Source organism: Lepidochelys kempii, chromosome 4 (genome assembly GCF_965140265.1).
Source record: "Lepidochelys kempii isolate rLepKem1 chromosome 4, rLepKem1.hap2, whole genome shotgun sequence".
NCBI lineage: Eukaryota > Metazoa > Chordata > Testudines > Cheloniidae > Lepidochelys > Lepidochelys kempii.
In genome coordinates this window covers 111,082,406-111,100,310 of record NC_133259.1, presented here as the reverse complement: position 1 = coordinate 111,100,310, position 17,905 = coordinate 111,082,406, and the positions used below count along the sequence as shown (strand labels likewise).

General features: G+C 39.8%; 1 protein-coding gene across 6 annotated transcripts in view; it reads right to left on the bottom strand.

Annotated features, from left to right (window-relative positions):
- Window positions 1-17,905, bottom strand: part of PROM1 (prominin 1) — a 93,159-nt gene that overhangs the window by 39,172 nt on the left and 36,082 nt on the right. For 5 of the 6 annotated variants that reach the window (XM_073342457.1, XM_073342460.1, XM_073342458.1 and 2 more), the window contains exons 4-6: window positions 12,132-12,337; window positions 6,518-6,638; window positions 3,780-3,843 (exon numbers count right to left, since the gene is read on the bottom strand). In XM_073342457.1, the coding sequence (XP_073198558.1) occupies window positions 3,780-3,843; window positions 6,518-6,638; window positions 12,132-12,337 (391 nt within the window). Of the gene's footprint in view, window positions 1-3,779; window positions 3,844-6,517; window positions 6,639-12,131; window positions 12,338-15,663; window positions 15,738-17,905 lie in introns of those variants that run through there. The other variant, XM_073342462.1, reaches the window with a different exon arrangement.

The window sequence follows — 17,905 nt, the reverse complement described above, 5'->3', positions numbered from 1 at the left end:
ATTTGGTGCGACGGGTGCAGGTGGGAATGTGGGGGAGGGGCTGCAGGAGCTCCTGTTTGGTGCTCAAGGTTGGGGTGGGAATGTGGGGGGTGCAAGAGTCAGGGTGGGGGGCTACGGGCGTGTGAGGAGGGTGCAGGAGTCCGAGCAGGGGGTGTAGGGGGGGCTGGAGTCAGGGCAAGGCGCGCGTGTGTGGGGGTGTGTAAGGGTGAGGACAGAGGGCTGGGGGTGTGGGCTAGGGTCGTAGGGGTGCTCCCAGCCCCCTGCCCAGAGCGGCTCAAGGCAGGGGGCTGGAGGGGATATGCCCTGTTTCCACCTCCTTGCCCAAGGCCCCATCCCCATCTCTCCTCCACCTCTTCCCTGGAGCAGCAAGCGCGCTGCAGCTCCACTTCTTCCCCTCCCTCACAAGGGCCATAGGCTGATCAGTGGCAGAGAGGGAGAGGAGGAGGGGCAGGAAACCAGCATGCTGGGAGAAGAGGCGGGGGAGAGGAGCTCGCCTGCCCTGCAGCAGCAGCTGGCAGGACCACACTTCTTCACCCTGCCCCCATGGGGCGGAGAAGAGCAGGCCGGGGCGGGCAAGATTTTTAATGGGGTCCCGGCAGGCAGCAGCGTGCCATTAAAAATTGGCACGCGTGTCATAGGTTGCCGACCCCTGCCCTAGAGGAATACAACTCTTGGTGGCTTGTAGATGGAGATGTGGCCTCTTATGAGCTGGAACCTGTCCCACAGTCTGCTTTGAAAATAAAGACTCAGGCCTTAAACTGGCAGAAGCTTACAAGAAGTGGAAGATTGGACAAGTGACCAGGGAAGAGGATAAAAATATTGCTCAGGCATGCAGGAGTTAAATCAGGAAGGCCAAATCACACCTGGAGTTGCAGCTAGCACGAGATGTTAAGAGCAACAAGAAGGGTTTCTTCAGGTATGTTAGCAACAAGAAGAAAGTCAAGGAAAGCGTGGGCCCCTTACTGAATGAGGGAGGCAACCTAGTGACAGAAGATGTGGAAAAAGCTAATGTACTCAATGCTTTTTTAGCTCCCAGGCTGCTGCACTGAGCAGCACAGCATGGGGAGGAGGTGACCAGCCATCTGTGGAGAAAGAAGTGGTTTGCGACTACTTAGAAAAGCTGGATGACCACAAGTCCATGGGGCCGGATGCGCTGCATCCAAGAGTGCTAAAGGAGTTGGCAGATGTGATTGCAGAGCCATTGGCCATTATCTTTGAAAACTCACGGCGATCGGGGGAGGTACCAGACGACTGGAAAAAGGCTAATGTAGTGCCCATCTTTAAAAAAGGGAAGAAGGAGGATCTTGGGAACTACAGGCCAGTCAGCCTCACCACAGTCCCTGGAAAAATCATGGAGCAGGTCCTTAAGGTATCAATTCTGAAGCACTTAGAGGAGAGGAAAGTGATCAGGAACAGTCAGCATAGATTCACCAAGGGCAAGTCATGCCTGACTAATCTAATTGCCTTCTATGACGAGATAACTGGCTCTGTGGATGAGGGGAAAGCGGTGGATGTGGTGTTCCTTGACTTTACCAAAGTTTTTGATACGGTCTCCCACAGTATTCTTGAAAGTAAGATAAAGAAGTATGGGCTGGATGAATGGACGATACGGTGGATAGAAAGCTGGCTAGATTGTTGGGCTCAACAGGTAGTGATCAATGGCTCCATGTCTAGTTGGCAGCCAGTATCAAGTGGAGTGCCCCAAGGTCGGTTCTCAGGCCGGTTTTGTTCAATATCTTCATAAATGATCTGGAGAATGGTGTGGATTGCACCCTCAGCAAGTTTGCAGATGACACTAAACTGGGAGGAGAGGTAGATACGCTGCAGGGTAGGGATAGGATACAGAGGGACCTAGACAAATTAGAGGATTGGGCCAAAAGAAATCTGATGACGTTCAACAAGGACAAGTGCAGAATCCGGCACTTAGGATGGAAGAATCCCATGCACCGCTACAGACTAGGGACCAAACGGCTAGGCAGCAGTTCTGCAGAAAAGGACCTAGGGGTTACAGTGGACGAGAAGCTGGATATGAGTCAACAGTGTGCCCTTGTTGCCAAGAAGGCCAATGGCCTTTTGGGATGTATAAGTAGGGGCATTGCCAGCAGATCAAGGGACGTGATCGTTCCCCTCTATTCGACATTGGTGAGGCCTCATCTGGAGTACTGTGTCCAGTTTTGGGCCCCACACTACGAGAAGGATGTGGAAAAATTAGAGAGAGTCCAACGGAGGGCAACAAAAATGATTAGGGAACTGGAACACATGACTTATGAGGAGAGGTTGAGGGAACTGGGATTGTTTAGTTTGCGGAAGAGAAGAATGAGGGGGGATTTGATAGCTGCTTTCAACTACCTGAAAGGGGTTCCAAAGAGGATGGATCTAGACTGTTCTCAGTGGTAGCAGATGACAGAACAAGGAGTAATGGTCTCAAGTTGTAGTGGGGGAGGTTTAGGTTGGATATTAGGAAAAACTTTTTCACTAGGAGGGTGGTGAAACACTGGAATGCGTTACCTACAGAGGTGGTGGAATCTCCTTCCTAAGAAGTTTTTAAGGTCAGGCTTGACAAAGCCCTGGCTGGGATGATTTAGTTGGGGGCTGGTCCTGGTCCTGCTTTGAGCAGGGGGTTGGACTAGATGACCTCCTGAGGTCCCTTCCAACCCTGACATGATTCTATGGAGGTAGATACATACTCAGTTTAGTCTCTAACTTCAAGAGCATGGAAAGTCATAAATGAATGCTGAACATGCAGATGACTATTTTAAATTATCCTCCAAATGCCCATTCGTCTTGTGCATGGCCACCCTTTCTCTGAGACCAGTTGTGAATTCTGTGGCTCTGTCTAAACTAGGATTTTAAAGGTATGATATTAAATAATGTGATAACATGTTTTAAAAGCCTAGCATAGACAAGACATGCTGTTTTTAACATGTGCTATAGCATGTTAAAGTAAAGTATATACGGTCTTATGTAAACAGATTTTTAAAACTTGCTCGCTAAAGGGTGCTAACACCACACCTTTTAGTCTAGTCTAGAGAAGATCCATATGTAGCTGGGCTCCTTTTAACTTTAGACACTGAAGTAAAAGCCTTGGGGGAAAAAATTCCATATTATGGCTTTTTCTTAAAATGCATTTATTTATTCATTCATTAAAAGTTTCAGTCCCCAAGTGCTATAACTGTGCTGCAGAGGAAAACGCAGCAACTGCTTTAAGTTTCATGATCTGTGCTTTTCAAGTGCTAATTATAAAATAATTGCTCTCAATAATTCTCTCTTGCTCCAGCCAAATATCTGAAAGAGTTTTACCATCATCAATAAATGTACATCTCAACATGTCTATGTGGTGGGTATTATTAGAATGCCAAGAACACTGAAACACAGTACCTGATTCGACTAAGCTCAAACACAACCTGAATTGCAGCCAGGAGCCATGTCACTTGTCACCCAGTCCTGTGCTTTAAAAATTAAGAAATGCTTCCTCAAACCACCAAGTACTAGTGATTACTGGACTCAGAAAGGCAAAAATTATTAGTCTTTGACTTAAAGTGAAAGTCATTTAAAGAAGAATGGAGTTTATTTTTTAGAAAAAATGTATATCGTGCCATGTGACATTTTTCATGAAGAATTATATTTTTGTTTTATTGATCTGCTTGGGATTCTGATTATAACAACTGGACTTTCGTATTGCGTTATAAGTCATTCACAAGCGCATCAGTGAACTTACCGTGAATACACATCTAACATAACATAGACATAGCTAATAAAAAAAAGGTTTTATTGCTTACTATTAAGGTCGGAGAGTGCTTTGTTCTTGGTAGTGTTGTATTGGCTCACCAAGTAGTCAATTTGCTAAAAGTTTTAAAAAAATATTTTTAGTAAAGAAACAGTAACTACCCCACACATGCATATTTAGCTGCAAACCCCCAAAACTCTTGAACTCTATCATTAATACTTTCAACAATGTACAATGCAATTCTCTTTAACCGTGAGATGCTTAATTGAGAAGTCTCCTAGTGAGCAGATTTAAACCCCAGTGATGATTAATAGCAGCAATTGATGCTTCATGAGGATTCCTTCAAGTGATTTAGTATGACTAGGGTCTTGTCTCTCTCTGTTTCATGCTAGTTCTATCCCTCTGGTCATCTAACAATGTTTAGTCCCTCCTTCACTGAGATATATACAGAAAGTGTCTGAACTGCTTCACCATTTTTTATTCCTTTGCCCTTAACATGCTAAGCAGCTTGCAGGCGCTTCCATTGCTGGCCGTGGGAAGGGTGGTGGCTGTCCTTTTCCAATACTATGGTTCTGTCCAGTGACAGTTTGGGCTCTGCACTGTCCCAGACAGCAGCATTATTATGACGATGAGGTCTTTTGTTAATCAATTTTTGTTTGGTTTGTATTTCTATTTGGCTTGCATCTTCAAGTATTCAGTGTAGTAAATCCCATATGTCACAAAAGCAGCGGTGATTAAATGTCCAAAATCAACAAATGCAGCATATGAAACATTTTCTGCCTGCCTGAGATTATGTTTTTGCCTCTCTTATCAATATACCATAGTTTTCTAGGCTCTAGAGTCTGTAGAAGAAACTAAATTAAACAGTTCTTAGCAGAACTGCTATGAATTCCCAAACAACGTCACAAAACAAAGTGGGATTTAGAATGACTAGGAAAACAAGTATAGATACCCTAGGGGAAGGGGATATAAGTTGATGTCCTTAATAGACAGACTGTCAACTGCACTGAAGTGTGGTGTTGACAGTGCAAAATTTATATAGCCTGCAAATCTTCTATGACAACAGCTCTGAGCACCTGGCATCTTTATCAAATCCTCTATACATTATGCACTTAATGCTGATTGGCTGTGTTAAGTTAGACTTCTGAAGTACTGTCTGCAGTCTACAATCAAATGGATTCTATACCACAGTCAACAAAACGAAAGAGCCTTCCTATTAGTCTCAAGAATTTCTAAGATTTAATTAGAGGCACATGAGCACATGATGTAAAGATGCCTGTACAACAAAGCAACATATTAAGAAAAGTCACATATAATAGAATAAATGTTATCTATAGTCACTAGAGTTAATTCTACAGAGAAAGAACTAATAATCCTAGGTAAAAACTGGAAAACAATACATAAAACTGAGGCTTTGATAAGTTTCTGCAGTTTCCATGAGTATTCTAATACTTATTTTAACTTAGTGCAACAGACTTTTAGGAGTCATTAGCTTTTTAGATATTTCATATATACATCACGATAGCTGAAGGAAACACAATAGATTGTATATTCTGACATTTCCTACAGTAAGCACTCAACTGTGGCTGATGCAAAGGAGTGAGGGGGTTGGAAGAATTCTTGGTATAACTGGGTCACAACCACCAATGTCAAAAATGATTGTAGACTTATGAAAAGCACTCCATACTGCAAACCAAAGGTTTACTATGTGACCTCATCTTTCTTTCACCACATCTACCGCAAAGGACTCTGCCACGACATTGCATTTACATACATATGTGCTGGAGGCAAAAGAGAATAATATGCCCAGATGTGGAGAGAATTAAGGAAGTGGTGGATAGAGATTTCCCTTCAAACAACAGTGTACTCCAGCCCAGGCTGCAATGTTGGAGGAGACATCTTGAATTCCCAGACTCTCACGTTATCACTGCAAAGCCCTCAGTCAAAAGAAAAGCAGTTCATACTCTATGAGAGAGTGGGATTATTATGACCAATGCGGAGGATGGTCACTGTGCCCACAGGTGAGACAGTATTGCCTGAACTGGCTCTGTAAAAACTTTAGCTACCAATAAGAAGTAGGATATTTGTTTGCTTTCCACATGATTTTTAAACAGTATGTTTTTTCAATTTTTAACAAATTAAACATCTAACACAGAAGGGAAAAGCTATCATATAAAGTTCTCTAATAGGAATTCATCTTTCACTGGAGAACGTCATATAGAGAGGTATTTGGAGGACTCTTTGCAACATAAAAAGGAAGTGTGAAGTCTTAAGGACACTGTACTTCATATTTGGGATGCCTCAATATATGCATTTAAAGAAAGCATAAAAGGTGTTCAACAAAAAAACAGAAAAGGCTACCATCCACTCCAGAGGATATTGGCATAAGGAAAAGGAATGTAAGGAACTGTTGCCCATGCATACTTTTATAAGAATTGCCAAAAACAGGAGGTTATTTCCCTTAAAAAATTACCTCTTTGGCAACGCACAGTGCAGCAACAGAAAAAAGGCAAAGGAATATCACATTACTGCAGAGCCTCTTATTTGTTCGAAGAATGCTGGTCCACAAGAATAACTGGTGGATATTTATTAACATATGAGAAGTCCTTTATCTTTAATTGTATTGTGCATTATATATTATATGATTGGCAACCAGAGCAATGGATGGGCACCCATAAAGGAAATACAGTTTGTTGCATGCATCACTTATACCAAATAGAAAGAAACACTATTTTCTGGAATACTTATCTTACATATACAATCACATATATAAAGAAAACATCTCTTTACCCCTGGAGTGTCATTGAGGAAAATTCTCAGGTCTTTAAAATTACTGTGCACCAGGTTCTTTGCTCCTCGGACTTGACTTGTTAAGTGTTGGTTGGCAGCATAAGCACAAAGGACACCGATACTATAAATAGAAAGATAAGAGCTATTACTTTACTACTGCAAATACCCATTCTGCCAATTAAGAACAAAAAACATAGCAAAGCAATCAACATTTATCTGGATAACGGAGTCCCTGCAGATAAATTAGTATCTCCTTTTAATATAAATTTTATTTGAACCACTAGGTGGCACTAGGGAATTAGCTATAAGATTTGACATATCACATCACTAATTTTCTACATGTTTAATAAAGAAATCACGTTAACTCAAAAGCCTTCAAAAGGAACACACAATAGCAAGACATATTTGCAGCACTGCAGTTGTCAAAAATTTACAAAATTTATACAAGATACAAATACTATGCATACTTGGTTATTTTTTAAAACTATGATTTATGAAGGCTAACATTCCTTTTCACTAGTAATCATTAGTTTGACACACCTAGAAGAAAACAGTTGGTAAAATAACTTATTATTAAAAGGAATCATACATGAAACACGTTTTAAATTAGAATTACTTCCACTGCTAATTTTTTCACTATGGTCCCAATCTTCCAAATACTTTACATGTACTTAAAAGCACATAGTTTAATTAACTTCAATGGAGTTACTCATATGCTTAAAATTAAAAGGATGCCCACAGAGTTCGCAGAACTCGGGCCATAGGGAGAAATATATAAAACAAATTAACAACTTGAAAGATGGTAGGCAGATGGGAGTTTCAATCAGTGCATTTGGTGATTATTTTCCCAGTTTGGCCATTATGGTTACAAAATGCTATCTTCAACAGAATATATCTGTATTTACAGTAAAATATGGTAACTAAAAGCCCATGACAAGCTTGAGAGAGTTATCTTAGACTATAAAATATTTCATTCTTTGTTCACTTTCTTTCCACATGGAACTATGTTTATCAGTTGCCAAAGTGAGACACTTCTTAAAAAATCCCTGTAGTTACTGAAACCCTGTTCCACTCCTTTTACATATAGATCTCTGCTCTCGTAGGCTAAGAGCCGCACTCTGAAGCTCAGGTGGGAATGCAACAGTGGAATCAAGAGAGATGGTCTCTATGGTAGGCAGAGAAGAAATCCACTTTGCAGGTTAAAAATTAAAACCTTAAATTTCAGACGGACTGGTGGTAGATCAGACCATGGGTGTAACATGCCCCTCTTTTGGGAATGTTGCTTAGGAAGGCAGGTATTTGCCTTCACTACCTGCAATTTCTGGATAGCATTAAGGTGTAACTTCATGCAGTTTGCATTGCAGTAAACCAGTTTGAGGCTAGCAATATCAAAGGGAGCTGACAGATGCAAAGAGCACCATCTAATGGTATCATCATGCTAGGAGATCACTAACACAAATGGCTCTGTACTACATCAAAATCTACAACTGGGGTCAAAGAGACCTGAGCACTTCATACTATTAATGGTTTATTTTACCGTAGTGCCTACAAGCCAGCCATGTTGAGTGCCCTATTGTGTTAGCTGCATGGTAAATAACTGTTCTGACTCCAGAATTCACAATCTATGGAAGACATGATTTAACAAGTGGAGGAGACCAGCATATCTGGTGGGGTGGAAGGGTAACGAACAATAAGACATGCACAATTCTTAGCAAATCAGGAGCACAACTTGCCACCCGATTAGCCATTATCATGTTGCAATTTTGTGTATTTGTTACATTTGAGTTCAGTTTTGAGGAGACACAGTATTGGACAGCAGTTTTTTATATTTTAACTAAGAGGTTTTTCCCATATATAAGGGGTGGCAAGGGACAAAGTATGAAAGTTGCTTGTCAGAGACATGAAGAATCAGATAATCAAGGCAGGCGTTGTTGGCAGAGTGAAGAGAGGAGCGAACCTTGCAATAAAGGTAACAGAGCAGGGATATAGTGGGAAGGGCTTTGAAAGTAGTAATGGACAAGAATCTTAGCCGCATGGGCAGAGAGAAGAGGTCATTTTGGAGATGTTGTTTATTACTGTACCACAAGATGTAAATAAATACTCTAGATGCTGCTAGAGTTGTTCTATTAGAATTGTTTTCTATTAGAATTGCATCACTAACCTTCACCTTGGAGAAAGAAGGATTTGGGATAGGATGACAACTGGCGAGTTCAACATCAAGAGATAATTTCTTAATCAAAGGTTTAACAATTGCTTCCTTAAAAGATGCTAGTGTCCAGCCTTCTCAAAGAGAGCCGTTGATGGTAACTGAGGGCTGTTTACATTGAAAATGAAGGTGTAATTGTAGCGTGAGCAGGCATAACCATACTAGCTTTGACCTAGCTAACGCTGGCGACAATCGTAATGAAGATATGGCCGCATGGGTTAGCAAAGGTCATGGGTCAATTCCATTTGTAGCCCACCACTCCCTGAAAATCCTTGCTAGTCACATCAATCAACACTCAAGCAGAGACGTGCGTCTCCACCAAACAATTTAAAAGACAAAACAAACTGATCTGATATATATATATTAAGCATCTTTAAAAGGTGACCATTCAAAATAAGCCAGCTGCATTTCTGGCAAACATATACATTGTTCTCCTTGTAGATGTGAAAGAAACAATGATTCTGAATATTATTTTCCCAGTGAAAGAAAACTGATTAGCTACTTTCTTTTGACCAACTGAAAAAGAAAAATGTCTCATGACTGACATTCAAATGTAAAGTACAATATTAGCGTGTAACTCACATAACTGAGTTTACAATGACATCTTTGTTCTTTGGAAGGGATTGTTTTTATATCCTTAGAGTATTCTTTTTACAAAGCAAAGAGGTCAGCAATTGCAACCCAACAAAAAAAGGTACTCTGTAAATTCGAATGTGATCTTTTACTCTTTAGCTTTCTGAGAGGAGGGTGCGGGAGAGACGCGAATCTTGAAACAAACTGTGCACTCAAACATTCACCTGTTCTAAGCAGATACACAACACAAAAGGGAAAAACTCTACTTATTACCTAATGAGCTTGAAAAATCACCAAATAAGAGAGAAAAGGAAAAGAGATGACACAAGACTTGCCTTTCCCATAACAGACGGCAGTGGTGTATATCTGTTTAACTAGTCTCCCTGAAAGTCAGATATTTCAGTTTCAGTTTGTGAGATTTCATAAATGGATGTAAACACCATCAATCCAGTTGGTGAAAAAAGCAAAAAAACTTTCCCGAGCATTTTACTTGCAAAAGGTTCAAGTCACAGAAAATTAATATTAAACAGATTTAAAGGAAAAGTACTAAGGGAAAAGTTCTCACCATTCATACAGAAATAAAATGTTGGGTCAGAGTTTTCTTTTTGAACCCATTTGTCAATTCTTCGGATTCATGTGGACTCCCAGGTGCTGAACTATCTGTATTACCAATTACATGAAGGCAGAAGTCCTTCCTTGATACTTGAATAAGGCACTTGTCCACATAACAGATATAACCTACATACTTTAGGATCTACATTTCTGAATATCCAAAATTTATTTACAGGACTCGCAACATGGAAGGATCAAAAACTCATCATGTGGTTTTCCCACCAAAAAAGGAAAGACATTTTCTGTAAACAGGATTAATTTTATTATAATAAGCATTTAAAAAAAAAAAACCCACACACACGCACCCAGCTAACCTTTCTGATACATTGCACAGTGATTAAGGAAGTGACATTTATTCTGCAGTGCATGCATGTGAGAGATTGTCCCAGCTTGCTGATGACTTTGGGATAAATAAAATATAAAATCTTTGTCCCAAAGAGAACAGTAAACACTTGAGTAGGAGCACACCCCTTTTGGAGTGATACATAAGTTGTATCCATCTCAGTTCAACCAATATAAAATATGCTCAAATTCAAATGGTATATCTGTGCTCATTAACAATAGCTCCTGCTCTATAACCATAATATTCATGCATCCAAACTCCCAGCTGCCAGAAATGGAGCCAGACACACAACGAGGGTGAAGTAAAATATTTTATTGGACCAAGTTCTGTTGGGGAGAGAAGCTTTAGAGCCACACAGAGCTCTTCTTCAGGTCTGGAAAAGGTACTTCCAGCATGACAACAAAATCCAAGGTGGAACAGATTGCTTAGCATAAATTAGTTAGCATAAACTGCAAGGGACCATCATGGTAGAGTGGCCTGTTTACACCTCTGCAGTCATAGGACAAAGAGAGGAGGTTACTGGGTTATAGGTTGTTGTAATAAGCCATAAAATCCCATCCCATACAGTATCTCTTTCAGTCAACGAGTTTTAGTTTCTTGCGGAGTAATGAATTTAACCTCCCAGGCTCGTCTTTTGAAAGTGTTGTGCATGTTTCCTTTGAGAATGAGAACTAATAGGTCAGACAGAGTTATTGCTTTGTGAAAAGTGGTCACCCAAAGGTGACAGGGTGTTTCTGTCTCATCATTTTCCTGTGACAGTTCATTCGAGACCACAGTGATGGTCTGGGTTCACCCACATAGTTGTTAGTGGGGCACCTAGTGCACTGGATGAAATATACTACATGTTGTGATTGGCATGTATAGGATCCATGGATCTTGAAAGGTGTTTTGTTTGAACACTCCACTCCAACAGAAATGTAGCCAGACGTACTCCTGGCTTTAGAACATTTTCTCCCCCATTTTCAATCAAATACAAAATATTTCATTTGTCTGAGAAAATACAGGTCTACAAGAAGAGACTAGTCTGAAACTTACTAAGCTGAATAAAGGCATATTTATGGACATAAAAAGACTCCAGAGCCACTTGCATCTCGTTGATGAAAGTGTGGTATACTGTCAGAAAAACGGTCTGTATAACTTATTTTTTTGTTTAACTTTGCACTTTTTTACTTTCCATGAATCTTGCCACTCAACTCTGATTAGTTTACTAAAACAAGGTTTTAATACTCTTACCATTGTTGCGTATCAGTGGAAGGGCAGAGATATTTTCACTCATGGGGAACATGGCCAGTCAATTTCTGATTTTAGAATCGTTATTAGCAGTGATGTATGAATGAATCCGGAATAGTCATATGCCAGCATGCTGACGTAGAGAAAATTCTGATTTTGACTTAAGAAAATTTGAGGGACAACACACACAATCACTTCTGACCACCACTGGACTATTATCAAAATGTGTTAAAATGTGTTGCATCCTAACAACTCTTCTCAATGGGATGGCCTCTGAGCACAAGACAGGTAACCTTTTGTTCATGAATCACCAACTTTAAGTGGCCATTTGGATAATTTGATTGAAAAACAAAAACAAAGAGTCATCTCCCTGGAAAAAGTCTCACATGCCAAATTCAACACAATGATGTTTCACACCTTAAACCCCTCAAAAGGTAGGTTCACTCATTAATGTGACATTAACCATATTAGAGCTACTGTAACGCCGTTGTAAAATATCTTTTCTGAGCAAAAGTGAACATATTATTTTCAGCCTAATAAAAATCATTTCAGCTTCTACAGATGATAAACTAGACTAAATATTCCTTGTTGTACAGTACTGCATGATCAGTACTGTGCAAAATGAGCATTGTGCTCTTTATTATACTTGCCTGATAATTAAAGAAGCAACAAAAAGAAACGTTGCAAAGCAGCCTCTCCGACAGTCAGCATTTTTCTTGTGTCTTTGGTGCATTTCCCCACCACAGTTGTCACAGCAACGACACATACAGAAGCAGAGTCCCACAAGAGGCAGTAACAGAACAAATAGCAATCCCAAAGCAGCAGACACTATAAAGCCGATTTCATAGTAGATTGCCTGCAATTCAGACAAAAATAACTGTAACAGCAGATCTTATATAGTTGTTGAAATTCAGATACAGCCCCTGCTTAAAAACGAAATTAAAGCTACAAGATCCACTAGTTACTGTAGGTTTCAGAGTAGCAGCCGTGTTAGTCTGTATTCACAAAAAGAAAAGAAGTACTTGTGGCACCTTAGAGACTAACCAATTTATTGGAGCATAAGCTTTCGTGAGCTACAGCATCCGATGAAATATGCGCAAATAAATTGGTTAGTCTCTAAGGTGCCACAAGTACTCCTTTTCTTTTTCTAGTTACTGTAGTCATTGGACTCAATGTTTTCTAAGTCATCAATACAAATCTAACAACATTTCTATCCCAAACAGATAAAAACATTGTAAATGTTGACAACTAACCTATCAAGAAGCGGTTTAAGCAGCATATTTAACAAGTAAACAAGCTTGTGATATTGATGCAACTTGCATTTTAATGGATTAAAAATGGGCACATTTGATTAGCAGGCCCACAATTTGATCCATCTCTCATAGCTGTTCCAAAAAAACTATTTGAGACTACCAGCAACCCTAAATATACCAACATACTGTACTATGGTGGGAAATGATTTGTTTTTGTTCTTAAAAAAACAGATTTCGGTTATGAGTAGAAGGCCTGATTATGAAAACTGAAGAGAAATATTAAATGAAGGACTGTACCCTCTTCAAAACAAAATGTAAAAATAGCTGAAAGAAAAAAAAAACATCAAGGGATGGATTTTAAACTCTGTAGGACAGAGGCTCTTGATCATCTACATTGCTATGCTCAGTTGGCAACAAACTAACAGCAACTAAAGGAAAGATTTTTCAAAGGCACAAAAGGCAGCTGGGAACCCAACTCCCTTTTAATCAGTGAGGTGGACGCTTAACTGTCCTTGGTGCCTTTGCAAACCTCCTGATAAGGGTATGTCTACAAAGCAAAGAAAAATCTGCAACTGGCCCATGCCAGCCAACTCGGGCTGTTCCATTGTTGTGCAGACTACCAGACTCAGGCTGGAGCCCAGCTCTGGGATCCTCCCAGGGAGGCTAGCCACAGGGTTTTCTATGTTGTGTAGATATACTCTAAACAGTGGTTCTCAACCTTTTTGGGCTCAGGATCCAGTTGTAAATGTTTATGGCCTGTGACGACCCAGTAAATAGTTTGGGGGTGAAGGCCCTGGGGTGGTTTGGTTGGGTGCTGCCTCCTGGGGTCTTGGGTCCCGCCTAGCACTCACCTCACAACAGCAGCTCCTGTGCTGTGGGGCTAGCTGGGCTTGGCTCTCCGTTTTGGGCATTGCAACCTCCAGGGTTGCAGCTCCACTCAGGTTTGGCCCCGCCCCCCTGACTGGACCAAGTTTGTGAGAGTGGAGTTGTGACATGGCTTATGGAGTTGTAGTGCCACTCACTCAAATTTGGGCTACCCGGACTGCCGTTATCATGACGGCTGGGCCAAACTGGAGTGGTGCTGGGACCCCAGAGTTTGCAGTGCCTGGAGCAGGGAGGCAAGCCCTGCCAGACCTGTGAGACAGGAGCCACAGGAACTGCCACACGACCTTTGAAACATTCTGGCAACCCAAAATTGGGTCCTGACCCATGGGCTGAGAAGCTCTGTCCTCAAAGGCTATTAAAGTCACTTGGAAAAGTCTGTGTTAACTTTAAGGGTACTATAATTATTACACTTACTACTTTGACTCATCCTGTATCTCTTGTATATAGTCTGTAAAGCAGTAGTATCTTGGCAGGAACAAGATGGAATAGATGTTGTATTGTCACCGAATACAAGTCATAAATTTCTCACTAGCCATCAATCATCATACTTCACTTCTAATCATACTAAATCTGCTTCCAATCCCACCAGTCCTTGGAGAATAAAAATTGCTTCACATGCAGTGTCAATAGTAATCCACCATCATTAACACAGTTGTAATCGCTGACCTTATTGCCAATCCTAGAATAAACTCTAGGAGACTAGTGATGGTTTAGAACTGCTCTGTGAATAAGAACAAGATAATTTTGGTTGGATTTAACAAGTCAAATACTTAGCCAAAGTTTGTTAAAAAGAAAATCAGAAAAGATTACAAAGTAACTAAAAATGAATAGAAATATGCTTTAGTAAGTTACCTGAACAATCTGGAACGTAACCAAATCAAAAGTGGCTTAAATGAAAAAACATCTCCATTTAGAATGACATGAAAAATAGTAATGCATGTTTTGACAGGAGTAGTGAATATAGTCCCTGCTAGTTTTGAGAAAAGAAAAGAAAGAAAAAAAAAAAAGGCCAAGACACAGAGCACATCTACCAGATACAATGGAAGGCATTATTACCTGAAGAGTCAGGACAACATTTTCTGGCTGTGGAAGTCAAAGCAGATGGAGAATGTGTATAATGCACAGGCAGCATGCACAAAACCAAATCATGTGAGTAATTAATAATTAACCATAACTGAAACAATTAAAAATACCCAAAATAAAAAAATAAAAGCCACTGAACTAAAAAAATTGCAGAGAAGCAGTAAATAATTAAGCCAAATATATTATGTAGTAGAGGATTTCTGATTGCCTTGGTAAGTTAAAAGGATTCAGGATTTCTTTATCCACCATAAATAGCACTCAACCTTAAAATGAAAACAGACCAGTTATTTTTGTATGGACCATCAGTTATATTTCCCCAAGACATTTCAGAGAAGAGGAGGGTCAGATATTGTATTAGTGCGCGGTTTCCCAAAGAATTCCAGCTGTCAGAGCTGTTCCACTATACTTTTGCTTTTTGAAGTTACGAATTGTTTTGGCATTAGGAGAAGCAATTCCAATAGCAGTTTTCGTGCCTTGGCACATTATACAGAAAGTTCATCTGCACTTTAAAAGTCTGTCGGAAACTTAAAACCTACAAGGGGGGATGGGACAGAAGGGAGAAATCTAATTCAACAGGGTCATAAGCGTTTCTGCTACCCCATTTGCCTTTTGAGAAAACAGGGGGGAAAAGTTCAGTCACGGGAGTTTAAGAAGCTACTCTCTTCCCTCTTGTTCTCAGAACTTATGCACAGATTAAAACAAAGAATTTCTTAAAGTTAGTTGTTTTTCTGCATCTTCGTGTGGCAATTCATACCCAATAGGGGTTTCCTCTTTTCCTGGTAAGTTAGAAAATAAGAGCAACCCAGCAGTTGTTTGTTGCTATACTGAAAGTGCAGAACTCACTGAGAAGAAAACATTTCCAAACCACCCAAAGACTTGAAAAATTCCTGACACTATACTTAAACGTTTTTGCATCAGAAATGCCAATTCATCAAAACAGAAACTTGAGAAAGACACCTACCCCAGAATAAGCAACAGATGAGTGTTTAGGACGCACACCGGCGATGTGGGAGACCCAAGTTCAAGTCCCTGCTAGGGCTGTCGATTAATTGTAATAGCCATTTTAATTGCACTGTTAAACAATAGAATACCAACTGAAATTTATTAAATATTTTTGGATTTTTTTTGCATTTTCAAATATATTTCAATTACAATGCAGAATAGAAAGTGTACAGTGCTCACTTTATATTATTTTGATTTCAATATTTGCACTGTAAAAGTGATAACAAGAAATAGTATTTTTCAGTTCACCTCATACAAGTACTGTTATGCAATCTCTCACAAAAATGCAGCTTACAAATGTAGATTTATTTTGTTACGTAACTGCACTCAAAAATAAATTGCAAAACTTTAGAGCCTACAAGTCCACTCAGTCCTATTTCTTGTTCAGCCAATCATTAAAGACAAGCACTTTTGTAGCGGACACTGCAAGGTATACCTGCCAGATATGCTAAACATTCATATGCCCCTTCATGCTTCGGCCACCATTCCAGAGGACATGATTCCATGCTGATGATGCTTGTTAAAAAAAAAAAAATACATTAATTAAATTTGCGACTGAACTCCAGGGGGCAGAATTTACCCAGCACATGTTCGTTTTAAGAACACTTTCATTGCAGATTTGACAAAACACAAAGAAGATACCAATGAGAGATTTCTAAAGGTAGTTACAGCACTCGATCCAAGGTTAAAGAATCTAAAGTGCCTTCCAAAACCGGAGAGGGATGAGGTGGGGAGCATGCTTTCAGAAGTCTTAAAGAGCAACACTCTGATGCAGAAACGACAGAACCCAAAGCACCAAAAAAGAAAATCAACCTTCTGCTGGTGGCATCTGATTCAGATGATGAAAATGAACATCCGGTCTGTACTGCTTTCGACTGTTATCAAGCAGAACCTGGCAGCATGGACTCATGTCCTCTGGAATGGTGGTTGAAGCATGAAGGGACATATGAATCTTTAGCACATCTGGCATGTAAATATCTTGCGAAGCCGGCTACAACAGTACCATGCGAATGCTTGTTCTCACTTTCAGGTGACATTGTAAACAAGAAGCAGGCAGCACTATCTCCTGCAAATGTAAACAAACTTATTTGCCTTAGTGATTGGCTGAACACGAAGTAGGACCGAGTGGACTTGTAGGTTCTAAAAAGTTTTGCATTGTTTTGTTTTTGAGTGCAGTTATTTTTTTGTACACAATTCTACATTTTTTAGTTCAACTTTCATCATAAAGAGATTGCACTACAGTACTTGTACTAGGTGAACTGAAAAATACTATTTCTTTTGTTTTTTTTACAGTAAAAATATTTGTAATAAAAAAATAAGTGAGTACTGTACACGTTGTACTCTTTTGTTGTAATTGAAATCAATATATTTGAAAATGTAGAAAACATCAATATTTAAATGGTATTCTACTATTGTTTAATAGAGCAATTAATCACACGATTAATTTTTAATTGCTTTGATAGTCCTAGTCCCTGCCCTGTCATTCTCCCACATCCCCAAATGCCCTGAACACCAAGATACATTGGCCATTCGGAGGAGGGTCTCTCTCTGGTTTTCATGAAAAAACTGCAACAGTCTCCGTTTCATCCCACTGTGGAACAAGAAAAATTTAAAAAATCTGAAAAAGTTTTGTGGGATGGGAAACCTGTTTCTGTTCCAGCTCCAATTAAGATGCCCATCTACCCAAACTATGAGATATGGATATTTATTATATGTGCCTCCAGAAACTCCATGCAACTCTTATTGGAAATGTCATCACATTTAGCTACAATGTATCTAAGGTGGTAATGGCACTGGATATATTTTTCATAAAAACAAATTTTATTCTTCATTGTAAATGGGTACCAAAATTTGATTTAGAAAATAAAAAGTAAGTTAATCTTTCTCACAAAAAAATAAAACAAACAACCCCTAAAATCATGGCAGCATGATCAATTGGGTATCTGTGGGGACATCACCTTCTGCCAGGATAAACCAAAAATTGACTGGAACAGCGGTTATTTATATTCTAACATACCTGAGATAGCCACAGAGGGTGCTAAGACAACTACTAAGACAATAGTATAGTTTAAAAATGAGTTTATTAGGAGGGTTTACTACACAGGATTACAACTGACAGTGGTTTCAAGTTTCCTGTGAATTCTATGAAGTAGCAGGGAATGACTGACAGATGTCACCGACGATCTAAACGCCTTGTTCAA